This window comes from Cupressus sempervirens, chromosome 3, assembly GCF_028749045.1.
Source record: "Cupressus sempervirens isolate cs-2001-9-10 chromosome 3, ASM2874904v1, whole genome shotgun sequence".
NCBI classification, from domain to species: Eukaryota; Viridiplantae; Streptophyta; class Pinopsida; order Cupressales; family Cupressaceae; genus Cupressus; species Cupressus sempervirens.
The window spans coordinates 99,341,526-99,354,876 of record NC_143120.1 but is presented as its reverse complement, the minus strand read 5'-3'; the positions used below and the strand labels follow the sequence as shown (position 1 = coordinate 99,354,876).

General features: G+C 36.8%; 1 protein-coding gene across 2 annotated transcripts in view; it reads left to right on the top strand.

The window, feature by feature from the left end:
* Positions 1-1,918: 1,918 nt before the first annotated feature.
* The window catches only part of LOC149564974 (calnexin homolog), a 60,372-nt gene continuing 48,939 nt past the window's right edge, over positions 1,919-13,351 (top strand). The window contains exon 1 of one of the 2 annotated variants that reach the window (XM_089818513.1): positions 1,919-2,285. In XM_089818513.1, coding sequence (XP_089674639.1) covers positions 2,196-2,285 — 90 coding nt within the window. In that variant the 5' untranslated portion in view covers positions 1,919-2,195. The remainder of the gene's footprint in view (positions 2,286-13,351) is intronic. The other variant, XR_016361986.1, reaches the window with a different exon arrangement.

The window sequence follows — 13,351 nt, the reverse complement described above, 5'->3', positions numbered from 1 at the left end:
AAGTGATAAGTTTGCCGGTGAAATGAAGAATGAATTTGAGATGAGTATGATTGATGAGATGAAGTTTTTCTTGGGGTTACAGATTGTGCAAAAACAAAGATGACATTTTCATATCACAAGCTAAGTATTTAAAGATTTGTTGAAAAGATTTGGCTTGAAAAATTGTAAGTCTGTTGGTACACCTGTGATAACTGGTCACAAGTTATTTAGCAAAGATGAGACACCTACAATTCAACAGAAGAAGTATAGATCTATGGTTCAAGGTTTGCAATATCTGACTCACACTAGACCAGATATAGAAAATGCAGTTGGGATAGTAGTAAGATTTGAAGCTAATCCTAAGGAATCTCATTATGCAATAGTAAAGATGGTATTAAACTATCTAAAGGGTACACTTGATTATGGACTGTGATATGATAGATCAAGTGATTTCACTTTGTGTGCTTATACTAATGCATATTGGGCAGACCAGTATGGATGACAGAAAAAACACTAGTGGTGTAACATTTTTCCTTGGAGGAAGATTAGTTTCTTGGCTAAGCAAGAAACATGGTTGTATTTCACAAAGTACAACAGAAGTAGAGTATGTGCCAGCAACAAACAACTATAATCAAATGATGTGGATAAAGTAGATGCCGAAAGATATTGGGATAGAATTTTCAGATCTTGTTATCATTTATTGTGATAACACAAGTACAATTAGTATGTCTAAGAATCCAGTGTTGCATTCTAAGACTAAGCATATATCCATTAAGGATCATATTTTGAGAGATAAAGGGATCAGATTAGAGTATGCAAGTACAAAAGAATAGATTGCAAATATCTTTACAAAGCCTTTGCCTAAAGATACATTTGAGTACTTACGTGGTATGCTTAGAGTTATGCCCCTGCCCACTTCTGAGTAGATGATGCATAGAGTGCATTAGTCCAATGATACAAAGTACTATTGTTTGATTGGACTAAATGATGATGCTTCATGTATGGGGGAGTATTTGAGATGAGTAGAGTCATCAAGGACTCTCTACAGTTGGTATAGAACAATGTCTTTCGACACTCGAGCTGATTGAAGACTTGCAACAGATGATTGACATAATGAAGCCTTTGTCATTAATGTCGATAGGGAAGAGATTGCATGAACAACATCTCCTATGAATGGGGAGAGAGAAGTACCATGAATGGGGGAGAAGATCCTCTAAGCACAATGAAAAGTATACATAAAAGACATCTCCTATGTATGAATGGGGGAGAGATTGCATAGAAGAAATCTCCTATGGGGGATAAGTGTTGTTGATGTCAATAGTGAGAAAACATTGAATGAAAGAAGTTGTGCTTTCCCCACATGGTCACTTGTTAGGTTAAATTCTTTGATATAATATTATTTTTTGTGTTTCATTCACAAACTTTTTTATTCCTTCATTGTTATCTAGACATTCTTGCATACTAATATACCATTTTTCCATCTTTTTGATGTTTTGTTTCACCCACATAGTTTTTCTTATGTCAATTCTTTCTCCTGTGATCAATTTAGGCCATTGTTGATTCTCCATTCTTTGAGTTTCTTTAAATATCATAATATTCAAACCATGGTTGTCGCCTCTAAGAGAAATATACTGGTTTACGGTAATAAGATCTTGTAAGGGACTATGGTTTTTTGTGGTTGCAGATAATTAAATGCTTTTGAATTCTTTCCATTTGTCTCCGCTTCTAATCTGCCATGTTGTTGCCCCAAATTTTGCATCCATAAAAGATCATGGGTAACCAACAAAGTAAAGAGCATCTTTTTGATTTTCCAATTCCAAAATTCTACATTCCTACATCTATTTTGTAGAGAATATAATGCCTCCCATCCCCATGAATTCTTTTTGCACCACAGGTTTTCGTGTTATAGAAGTCGATTACCAAATTTTTCCATTCCTTTACAATCTCAACAGATTTCAACTGAAAAAGAAATTGTTTTGTTGCTTCTTGTTTCTTTTAAAGAGAAAATCAATCAACCTTAGTTTTGGTAATGTTCACTCGACTTACAATACTGGGACTTACGTTACATCATTTTTATCGTATCCACTTTATTTGTTTAGTATAAAAATCTAACCACGTTCAAATCAACCGACCTGGTTTCGAATCCCGGGCTACACGATGTGGAGCACAGGCGCAGGCCTAAACGGTAAGAATTACGTTGCATAAAGGGTGCTCAAATGGGCCTGAGGCTGAAAGCGGGCTTCAGTTGCTCCTTTACGCTGTGGCTTATGCTTACTATATTCTCTTCTCTTACATTCTCCTCACCAGTGAGTGCAGTAGTTCTTCGTTTTGTAAATAATATTTTTTCCCCCTTTTTTTTTGCTTTACGATAGTGTTGTTTTTCACTGCTCCATCAGAGTCATCTGAATAGCATGTAACTGTTTTGATATCTGGTTTATTTGTAGTTTCTGTGAAGTTGCTAGCAAATTCGTAATAAAGGCTGCAGCCTGTTAGTTAGGATTTATACAAATCGCTGTCTGTCAACTAAGAAGCTATTGAAATTGCCTTTCGTTCACGAACATTTATTTATTTTGGCTTGCAAAATTTATCAAGCGACGAATGCTGCATGTTAACGAAAACTTATTAATCTGGCTGTGTTTTAACGGAGGGTTATTTATTTTGTCGTCTGTTTACGGGCATATTATTTGATTTTGCAGTCTGTTTAACTCAAAGTTATTGATTTTGACTTCAGTTAGCATAGATTTTAGTATATGTAGAGTAGCTTAAAAAATATGATAGATTATAGTGAAAAATTATCTACATACGGTATGGTAACATCAAAATTCTTCAATCGCGAGCATAGAATGGTAAAGAAGATAGAGGGGGAACAACTAAATAGAATGATATCACTTGGAAGCTATGAAAAACCTTCAAGGAAAATGTTATTGCTTTGATGATGCTGTTGTAGACATTCCCACGAGAATACCAAGTGAAGAGCTTCAAGCCACGCATCAAAGTTAATTCTTGGTACATAGTGAGAATGAAATCGTTGCTTCTAGAGTTGCAATGCCAATCACGTGAAAATTAGAAAATCTACTTTCTGTTTTTTTTTTCCCTTGGTTTTCAAATAGAAAGTTAGATTGTTTTCTTTGACACAATTGCATGCAAGAACATTAATTTCGGCCACACATAATGCTCCTATCTGAAAAAATCAGACTCAAAAAGCCAAGAGCATCACATAATTGCTAGAGATTGAAAGTTTCGGTGTTAACATTTTGCAATTAAAACATTCTATATCAAAGAGCCAAATGGAAGCACTATTCATTGTGAAATTGCAAGGGTATACAATTTACAACTCTATACTTAGTGCCAGCAGAAAATGGAATACCGCTACTTTACAATCATGCATACTAAACCCCTAAAAAATGCTAGCAACATACTTACTTTGATTTAACCTATTTTTGTGTATTCAATCTTTTTTTAATATCCATCCCGAGAATGAATTTTGCAGCCTTGAATTTATTATTATTATATCAAATGCATCAAAAAGTTGAGTTTTGAGCTTCTTAATCATCACCTTGTTGTTACCAACAAACAACACATCATTGACATACAAGACAATGATTAGAATCTTATCAGCAATAATTTTAACATATCATAATGATCCTCTTTACTCCTAACTAAGCCCATACTCAAGATAAAAACATCAAACTTTTGGTACCACATACTAGGTGACTTTATAGAATATACAATGATCATTTCAACTCAGAAACCAAGTGTTCCTCCCCCTTCACAACAAAATCGTCGTCACTTGTAAATATGCTCAAAATCCACATGCAAGAAAGCAATTTTAACATCCATTTGATCAATCTCAAAATCACTAATGATGACAATAGATAATAAAAATCTAATAAAGGTTAACTTAGCAACAATAGAGAAAAATTGACCAAATGAACGTTCTCTCTTCAGGAGTAGCCTTTCCTCACCATTATGGGCTTGTACTGCTCTAACTAGCCATCTAATTTGATTTTTTATACACCCACTTGCAACCAATGACTTTTCTTTCTCAGGCCAAACTAACAAGTTCCTAGGTGTTACAATTGTCCAAAACCATCATCTACTCTTGCATGAAAGATTCACCATCCTTTACTGAGATGCCCTCCTTAAAAGATCTAAGTTCATCATTAGCACTCGATAAAAAAACACACAACAAAAACGCTAGTGGGCTATACCCATCAACTGTATTTTTTTCTTGTGGACCTCATCAAAGTAGGACTAAGGGGTTTTACCGATTCTTCAATATGCTCATCCTACATATCTTCATTTGAAATCTCTTCTTGCTCGCCATCCTATATCCATCTATTTTTGCTTTTGCATATCATCTGCTTGCTCCTTAGTCTCAAAATGCATTTGTTTTCATCCTATCTTTTTTCCTTCAATTGGTCTAGACCTAAAAAAAAATTTGACCTTTCTATAAATCACATCTATAGTATAGATAATTTTTTGAGTAAGAGTATTCTGAAGATTATAATCTTGCCATAACCTACAAAGATGTATTTCTATATTTTTAAACACAATTTAGATTACACTTCTTGAAGCACATAAATAAAAGCCTCACAGGCAAAAACGTTTAAAGTTGAAGTGTGAAACAAAATGCACCTTATCTTTCCACACTTCATAAGGAATTTTATAACAAGAATCAAGCAAAGAGATCTATTAATCAATTAACAAGCATTAGTTTCAATCTCTACCCAAAATCATTAGTCCAACTTTGTACAATCCCATTTCGTTGGGTGTGTAAAGTTTAGTTTTTTGTCAAAAAACATTGCATACTCATTTTAGTCGACATAACATTCTATTGTTATGTTTGTTAATATTGGTTATATGTCAATGTATTAAATTAAGTTTGTTATCACTCTCAAGTAGTTATTGTGTCGGTTGGTTGATGATTATGCCCCTCTTGGCAATTGTTGGGTCCTTTGAGCATGTCGTGTATTGCCAAGGAAGGGGGTATGGTATTGTTAGGTAAAATGTAATCCTTGGTTGACCATCTATGGTCTTCTTCTTTGTAACGAACTCATGAGCTTATAATGATATCTTTTACTCTTATATTTGGTACACACTACCATTTGCATTATTATTTAATGTATGTAAATTCCCAGGTACGACGGTAAATATTTTGGCATTGTTGCCTTAAAAGAAATCGGGTAAGCATTATGCGATTCATGCCTTTGAGCGGTCAAGACCAAGTGATTGGGCTATCTTTAAGAATTGTAGAAAAAAAGAGAACGAAGAAGATTACAAGCAAAAGTTGATGAAACATACCTTGCCCACCAAGCAAGACAATTGTTTGTACAAACTTTGGCGGATGAGGGGTATGAAGGATGATTGACATACATTGAGAAACTATCCATCTTAGGAGAACCCATCATTAGAAGATCTGAATTGAAGACCCTCAAAAGGAGGAAGTACAAGTATGAGTCAAGGCTTGGAAGTACCCGAGGTGTTGGGTATGCTAGAGGTGGACATTTGGAGGATGCGTGCATGGTTGAGAGTGTAGGGAAAACACTAGAACATAGTGGTCGAAATAGTCCATCCAAGTTAGATGCACAAGAGGGCAATCAAGCAAGAAATATGGTGACTCCTTTGACAAGTTCAAATGTGGATCGGTAGAAACTACCGAAGTTCACAGAGAATGGGTTAGAAGACCCTATGAGACACTCAAAGACTTGTGGGACTATCTCGGTAGGAAACAATTAGGATGCCAAAGACTATTGGTTGAGAGCGTTTCCACCAACACTATAGGGTACAACCATCGACTGGTTCACAAAACTAGATGCTTCATCCATAGCTTCTTGGGACGCACTCAAGAGGGTGTTTTAGGCTGAGTTGAAATTGCTACAAGACACCAATAAGATTGATTTGGAATTTTTTATATTATTAGACAAGGGAAGAGCGAGAGTGTACGTGCTTACTATCGTAGGCTCAAGAAATTGTTGGGAAAGTTGGAGAATAGCCTACTAACAGATTGAAGAAGAGGTGGTTCATCGAGGGGCTGATTCCCTCCCTATCTAAGAAAATGAAAGTGGTGTCTCCACCCTCGTACATATATGCCTACAATTGGACGATGAACATTGAGAGTGAAAACAAGACATCCTCTCGAGGGAAGTGGAAGACACATGATGATGATAGCACTATGGGTAATAGTGATGATGAATCAATAACAATGTAGGCCCTACAATGAGATATGATGAGAATGAGGAAAGAACTAAAAGTTAAGAAAGGGACCAATAAAGAAAGTAATGAACTATGGTGTACGAAGTGCAAAATTGAAGGGCACATAAAAGGTAATTGTCCTAAATTGATATTTTTGAGATTTGCCATAGAAGTTCTATATAATTTGAAGACTAAAAGAATGTAAGTACTCTTCATAGAAGGAGAGTCCACTCCATCTAAACTCCAAAATGTGTCGCAAGATAACCATGAAAATTAGTGACATAATCACATACAATACAACTCTAGAGGATGCCCTATCATACAATGTTGAACGTGTAACTAGTGGGGTCACTTTGCACAAGATTTCTAAAGTGAGTAGAACAACAAGAGTCTTTTGTACAATTGGCATGGTCTGTGGAACCATGACGACATTGAATGCCCAAAATAGAAGGGAGTATATATTTTGGACGTGAAGGAGCAATACATGGAAGTACTGGCAATCATCAAGCTCCAAACTAAGAAGGTAGTATATCCTGCCCTTGTAAGGAGAAGAAAGGACTTTGAGAAGCCAAGGATGACATTTAATGGGAAATGGTGGAGGAGAGAAGAGCCCTAAATGATGCTACTAGTACTCTACTATAGTTGAAATCGTATAAAACTATAATGAGACAACTCAAGCCATTGTACCATATGAGTATTCGACCTTCTTTAAACCATGCCACAACTAAGATGGCCATTGCCTACGTAGTTGGTAAAGATACAATTAGACAAGAACACGACAAATCGACGGAGAAGCCAAAAGAGAGTCTAGCCATTGACCTGATGTTGTTGACGACATGCATTGGGAGGAATCCAATTGTCATTGAGATGAAGATAATGAGACAAAAGTTGACAAGTACCATTGTCGATGGAGGCTCGAGAGTCAATGTGTTGCTAGAGGAAAATTGGAAGTGCCTAAGGAAGCCAACACTTCGACCGCCAACCTTCTACTTTGTAAGTGCTGATCAACTCCACATCAGACTACTCGAGATGCTCATGACACAAAAGATCATTATTGGAACTCAACATTTCTTTTTGGATTTTGTGGCCATTCCATTGGAAAAGAAGGAAGATAGTGCCCTTCTTGGAAGAGGGTGGCTGCTCATGGTAAAGGCAAACCACAATTGGAAGATCATTTTCCATCAAGAGTGATGGGAGGAAGTAGGTCATTTACCAATAGAGCCAGGGAGTGAGCCAATAGTTGGCATTAGAGTTTGAGGGTAGAGAGTTTAGGATAGAGCAAGGAAGGACAATGGAATCCAATGATGAAGGGGTGTTGGAACTTGGAAGCTGTTTGGAGAATGAGACGAGCTCTCTCAATGGACTATTCCATTGGCAAAATGAGGTATTTACGCCAACGAGTAATTTTCTTGAAGCTACAACTCTTGGGAAAGAGAAATTGATGGAAGTGTGTTGAGTTATGGACCATGCATATAACAATATGGAGACAGGAAATGGAAAGTAAATAACATTCAATACAAAGGTGGAAAATTAAAAGCACAAAATAATGAGGACTATATAGAGGCCATTTTTTAATTCATATTCTGCGCAAATTTATAAATTCCATTCTTGCCTTGGGTATGGTTGTTTTTATCTTGGCAGAGACTTGGCTATAAGGAGTGGAAAGAAGAGAACAAATTTGGCATTACTTGTAGCCTGGAGAAAACATCATGTGAGAATACCATGTCAATAATTCACTCCTTTCAATGTGTAACGTCTTAAAATGGATGTACTTTCCTTCTAAGACTGTTGAGCTTATTCCTCTTCATGATTCCCTCTTTAGACCATGGATATGCTCATGCTCGCTCTTCTTTTCCTCCTTTTCCTCTTCTCTCTTTCATCTTTCCACCTTATCTCTCTGGCATCCGCCCTAGCTCTCTGCGGCACCCAGGACTTGTCCTCCTGGACCAGGTCGACCTAGGTTAAAATAGTCCTCCTAGATTGACATAGTCTTGGACTAGGTCGACCCAGGTCAACCTAATCCTCGATAGTTCTTATTTCGGGGCTCGAAAGTCCTGGGGGGTTTAATTAGTTTATGATCGTTATCCAATTGGCCTATATTGTTTTCCCGCTGGAAAATTCATATACAAGGAGACTTGGAGGCTTCATTTTGATATCTCATCCATATCTCATGAACATCAAGCATCTCATTCTCAAACTCTGCTCTCTAGTGAAGATTTTCAGCCTTTTGCATTCAAGGAGTTCAAGTATTCAAGCATTCAAGCAAGGAGATTTTATCTATCATTGGAGAATCCTTTGTGAGCATTTCCTCTTCAAGATTTAGAGTATTGTTGGCCATCAAGGGAGGAGATCCACATTGAAGCATTCATCCTCTTCATTGATGCATATCCATATCCATGACACCATGATAGAGTTATGATAGATCCATTGCAAATTGTGGAGATACCTTACATTCCTTATTCAAGACCTACATTACATACACGTTGGCAAGGTGAATCCTAACATTTATCTTGTTCTTTATAGTTTTTTACATTTACATTTCTCATTTACGGTCAATTCCTTAACCTAGGGCTTGACCAAGGCAAGCCCTCATTAACCCCAACCCCCAAACCTTTCTTTTTTGTGGTGATTTGTAGGTTGGGAGCAGAAAGGATTGCAGATTTGGAACCTACAGTTTGCAAGCTTTCTGGAGTCGCCAGTTTTGGAGCTGCAGACTACGTTAACCTAGTTTTAGGACGTCCTTCCATGTCGACCTAATCCTTCAGTCTCAGATTTTGGGGAGATTTCTGGATTCTATTCCTTTCGTAGTTTCATTTCAAGAATCATAGACGAAAGTTTAGAAAAGATTCAAATCCGAAAGTAATTGAGCATAAACATACCTTCCTCTACGCATTTCAAGGTGAGTCTTTTTGTATTTTATTTCATTTCATATCTTTACCCTAGATTTGTATCTTAATTGGGCTAATTGTATTCACATAGCATCTAGATTTACATTTCCTAAGCAATCAGTTCAATTTCACATTCACATTATCCTATCAAGGGCCTAAGAGTGTATTTCTTGGTATCACATTCCTCTTTACAACTTGGATTTAGTATTAGTACCCTTCTTCCTTTAGGTCTTTGCTAATCTTTTTTGATCATATGTGGAATCATACTTAGAAATACCCCTTTCCCTCACATATACATATTTGAATGGCTCGGTGCCTCGTAAAGCAGACGCCTACATCCTATTAAAGCGCTTCGGTTTTACCACCGAGCACAATGTATGGTCTGAGACAATTACATGCCATGCAACACATTCTAGATGACATCCACACCACACCTTTTCTTTTTCATAGTAGCACAACATTGTACATAGTAATCCTTGGTTCTGCTTTCGACAATATTCTCTATGTCATTTGCTAGTTTGCGAGTCCTTACAAATGTCCTCTGTGTTGGGAGCAGAAAGGATTGTAGATTTATAACCTATAGTTCGCAAGCTTTCTAGAGTCGCTAGTTTTGGAGTTGCGAACTACGTCAACCTATATGTAGGATGTCCTTCCATGTCAACCTAATCCTTCAGTCTCAGATTCCGGGGAGATTTCTAGGTTTTGTTCCTTTTGTCGTTTCATTTGAAGAATCGCAGACCAAAGTTCAGAAAAGATTCATATCTAAAAGTAATTGAGCATAAACATATCTTCCTCTATGCATTTCAAGGTGAGTCTTTTGTATTTCATTTCATTTCATATCTTTACCCTATATTTGTATCTTAATTGGGCTAATTGTATTCACATAGCATATAGATTTACATTTCCTAAGCAATTAGTTCAATTTCACATTCACATTATCCTATCAAGGGCCTAAGAGTGTATTTCTTGGTATCACATTCCTCTTTACAACTCGGATTTAGTATTAGTACCCTTCTTCCTTTGGGTCCTAGCTAATCTTATTCGGATCATAAGTGGAATCATACTTAAAAATACCCCTTTCCCTCACACATACATATTTGAATGGCTCGGTGCCTTGTAAAGCAGACGCCTACATCCTATTAAAGTGCTTCAGTTTTACCACTGAACACAATGTATGGTCTGAGAGAATTACATGCCATACAACACATTCTAGATGACATCCACACCGTACCTTTTCTTTCTCTTAGTAGTACAACATCGTACATAGTAATCCTTGGTCCTACTTTCCACAATGTTCTCTATGTCATTTGCCAATTTGCAAGTCCTTACATATGTCCTTTGTGTTCTATGCAACATTTTCATCTCTATTTTACCGTACATCAACTGTATGGGTACATCAATCCCTTTATGACACTTGCAACATTTTGTTCGAGTCATTACCTTATGACAAGTTTATCATGTATAGACTGAAGTCCATTATGTATAGACAACTCCACCTAAGGGAAAATCAACTATATGGTTCATCATGAACAATCGTCTCAAGCATTGTATAGTCATGCCCACAATTCTTATAAACCCTCAAAAGAATTGTACACGCCTTTAGTTTGTATGCTGTATGAGCCATCCAATCAATTGTATGACCTTAATAGTGGTTAGTATGGAGATGTTTTATGCTGTACATTGTATAGTTATTCCAGAATCATTCTTTTTTACAAGGAAAACATAGTGTGTTTTAATGGTTTCATACATATGACCCTTTGGATCATTTGTTCGTATGGGTCTTTAGGTCGTCCCTACTGTACAAAGTACGAGCTTAGTAATAAATCTCTATCCAACGCACAACGTATGACCAACAACATTTGCATGCCATTCCTTAAGCTTGTTCTACACTGTACTGAATTCACCACTTGTTAAATGAGGTATGAAGTACCATTTTATGTTTAATGTATGGTTGGCAACATGGCATTAGGATGTCTATATGGGTGAACCATGTGGCACATTGTGGAAGAACTTGGTAGTGAGGCAACACCTTGACAAGAGGGGCCAATGGATGTGGTAATTGTAGGATCATAAGTTGATTTGGCTCTTGTAGCTTGTACAACATAATTTTCACATAAAATCTCTATATTTGGGCTCCTTGAACATTATTCTTAGCATCTTAAAAAATATGAAAATGATGCACGTCATGGAGTTGTTCGTGCTTCTCAAGCTACAAATTTGGTCTTTGGGCAAGTGTGCTGACCCTCAACCCCAGTAGGGTCATTGCACCCAGACCCTCATTTTATTTTCGAAGTACACTTTATCTTTCAGTTTGCACAATGCTAGTTATCATCTACACTCTTGTCATTAGTCTTCTTGGATATTAGTTGATGTATACTTAGTTGTCTGGAAGATGACTTTTTCTTTTGGGGGATAATGCAGTTGGCATAAAATGCCTATTGTTATGTTTGATAATTTTGGGTTTCCATCAATGAATTAATTATTTGGATTTTGTTTGTTATCACTCTCGAGTAGTTGTCTTGTCGGTTGGTTAACAATTGTGTCCCTCTTGGCAATTATCAAGTCCTTTTAATATGTCATGTACCACAAAGGTAGTGGGTATGGTATTGTCAGGTAAATCGTAATCCTTGGCCAACCATCTCTGGTCTTATTTTCTGTAATGAATGAATGAGCTTACAAAGATATATTTTACTCCTATATTTGGTATGAACTACCATTTGTATGATTTCATGTATGTAAATTCCCAAGTATAGCAGTAAGCACTTACAATACTCACCGAATTCCCTAGAGCAATATTCACCACCATTGTCGAATCTCAAGACTTATAATTTGTTTGTTTTTTAACCTAGGCTTCAAATTCCTTTGTGAAAACTCCAAATTTAGCACGCGTACAATAAATCCATGTGTATGTATAAGCTGTTGGCATAATTGATGGAAATTGTATTGATGAGAGGTTGTAGTACATGTTTGATGCTCTATTAATTAGGTATTGTGTTGTCATTGATGTTAACTTAAAGTCTTGTTGGTTGGCAGTCTATCAGAAGCATTGTTCTAGTACAAGTAGAGTGGAATTCAATGTTATAGTTGTGTTGCAGTAAGAGTTAGAGTGAGTGGTTGGCAATGGATACTCAGAGCTGCCTCTAGATGTAGTGTATGTGATCGCACAAACTGGAAATACGATTGGACAAAGTTATGATCAATTGAAGCGAGACAGAGCAATTGGGAAGAACAATTAGTGACAGAAGGTGAATGATTTGATTGGTCTATCAAATCTGTGATGAATCATATGTTGTGATTTTGGATATATGAACTTAGACTTAGTTGTGCATTGATGTATAGATCACACAGTGTTTTGTTTATTGGAAGACATGATTTGGATTGATTGAAGATCACATTGCGATAAGTTCATAGAACACTAAGAGCAATTTATGTTTGAAACTAGTTGGTGATGTTGTGGCCAACTCTGGCGAACCTTTTCAAGATCAAGGGTGTTGAAATGATGTGGCATTATTGGGTTATAATGATTTGGCCTTGCGTCAATCCTTGTGATCGAATTTCTTGAAGTTATGCATGATTATTGGAAAAATTGAGAAGGGCTAGATGTTCTTTGTCAAATTGATGTGTGGTTCAATTCGGCGGTCGAGTAGATCTGGTAAATGATGGATTAGGGGTTGGCAACACATTTTGGTGGGCCAATTTTGAAATTCAAATGTAATACGTTTTGGTTAAGGCAATGGCCGCCCTAACAAGTGAAGTGTATATTTTTATTGCAGTCAGCTGTATTTGCAAGGTTGTAGATTGTGAATGGTGGATGCAGTCAAGCAGTTGATTGAATGTCTTCAAGAGGAAACAAAATTAGAGCTTAATTGGATCTGTAAAAGCAAGAGAGAAGTGCTATGCCTAGATCATCCTTCTTGTTGAATCCTAACAGGTTTTCCAAGCTAAATCCCTTAACTGGGTCACTACTAACAGGGTGAGTAGGATCCTAACAGGTTTGAAGATCAATTCCCCTAAGTGGGTGACTCATTAACTTGAGTTAGAAATCCTCCAACGAGGTTACACCTAATAGGGTAAATATCCTAAAAGGGCTACATGCAAATCCCTTAATTGGGCGACTCCTAACAAGGTCTGCTCTTAGCCTGGCATTATTGTAAGCACAGGGCTAGTCCTTTAACTAGGTGCATTTCAGAAGAGTGCAAATTACTTGTGGGTACTATTCCCACTGTGGTTTTTCCCTTTGACCAAGGGTTTCTACGTGAAAAATATTGGTGTTATTGTGTTACTGTGTG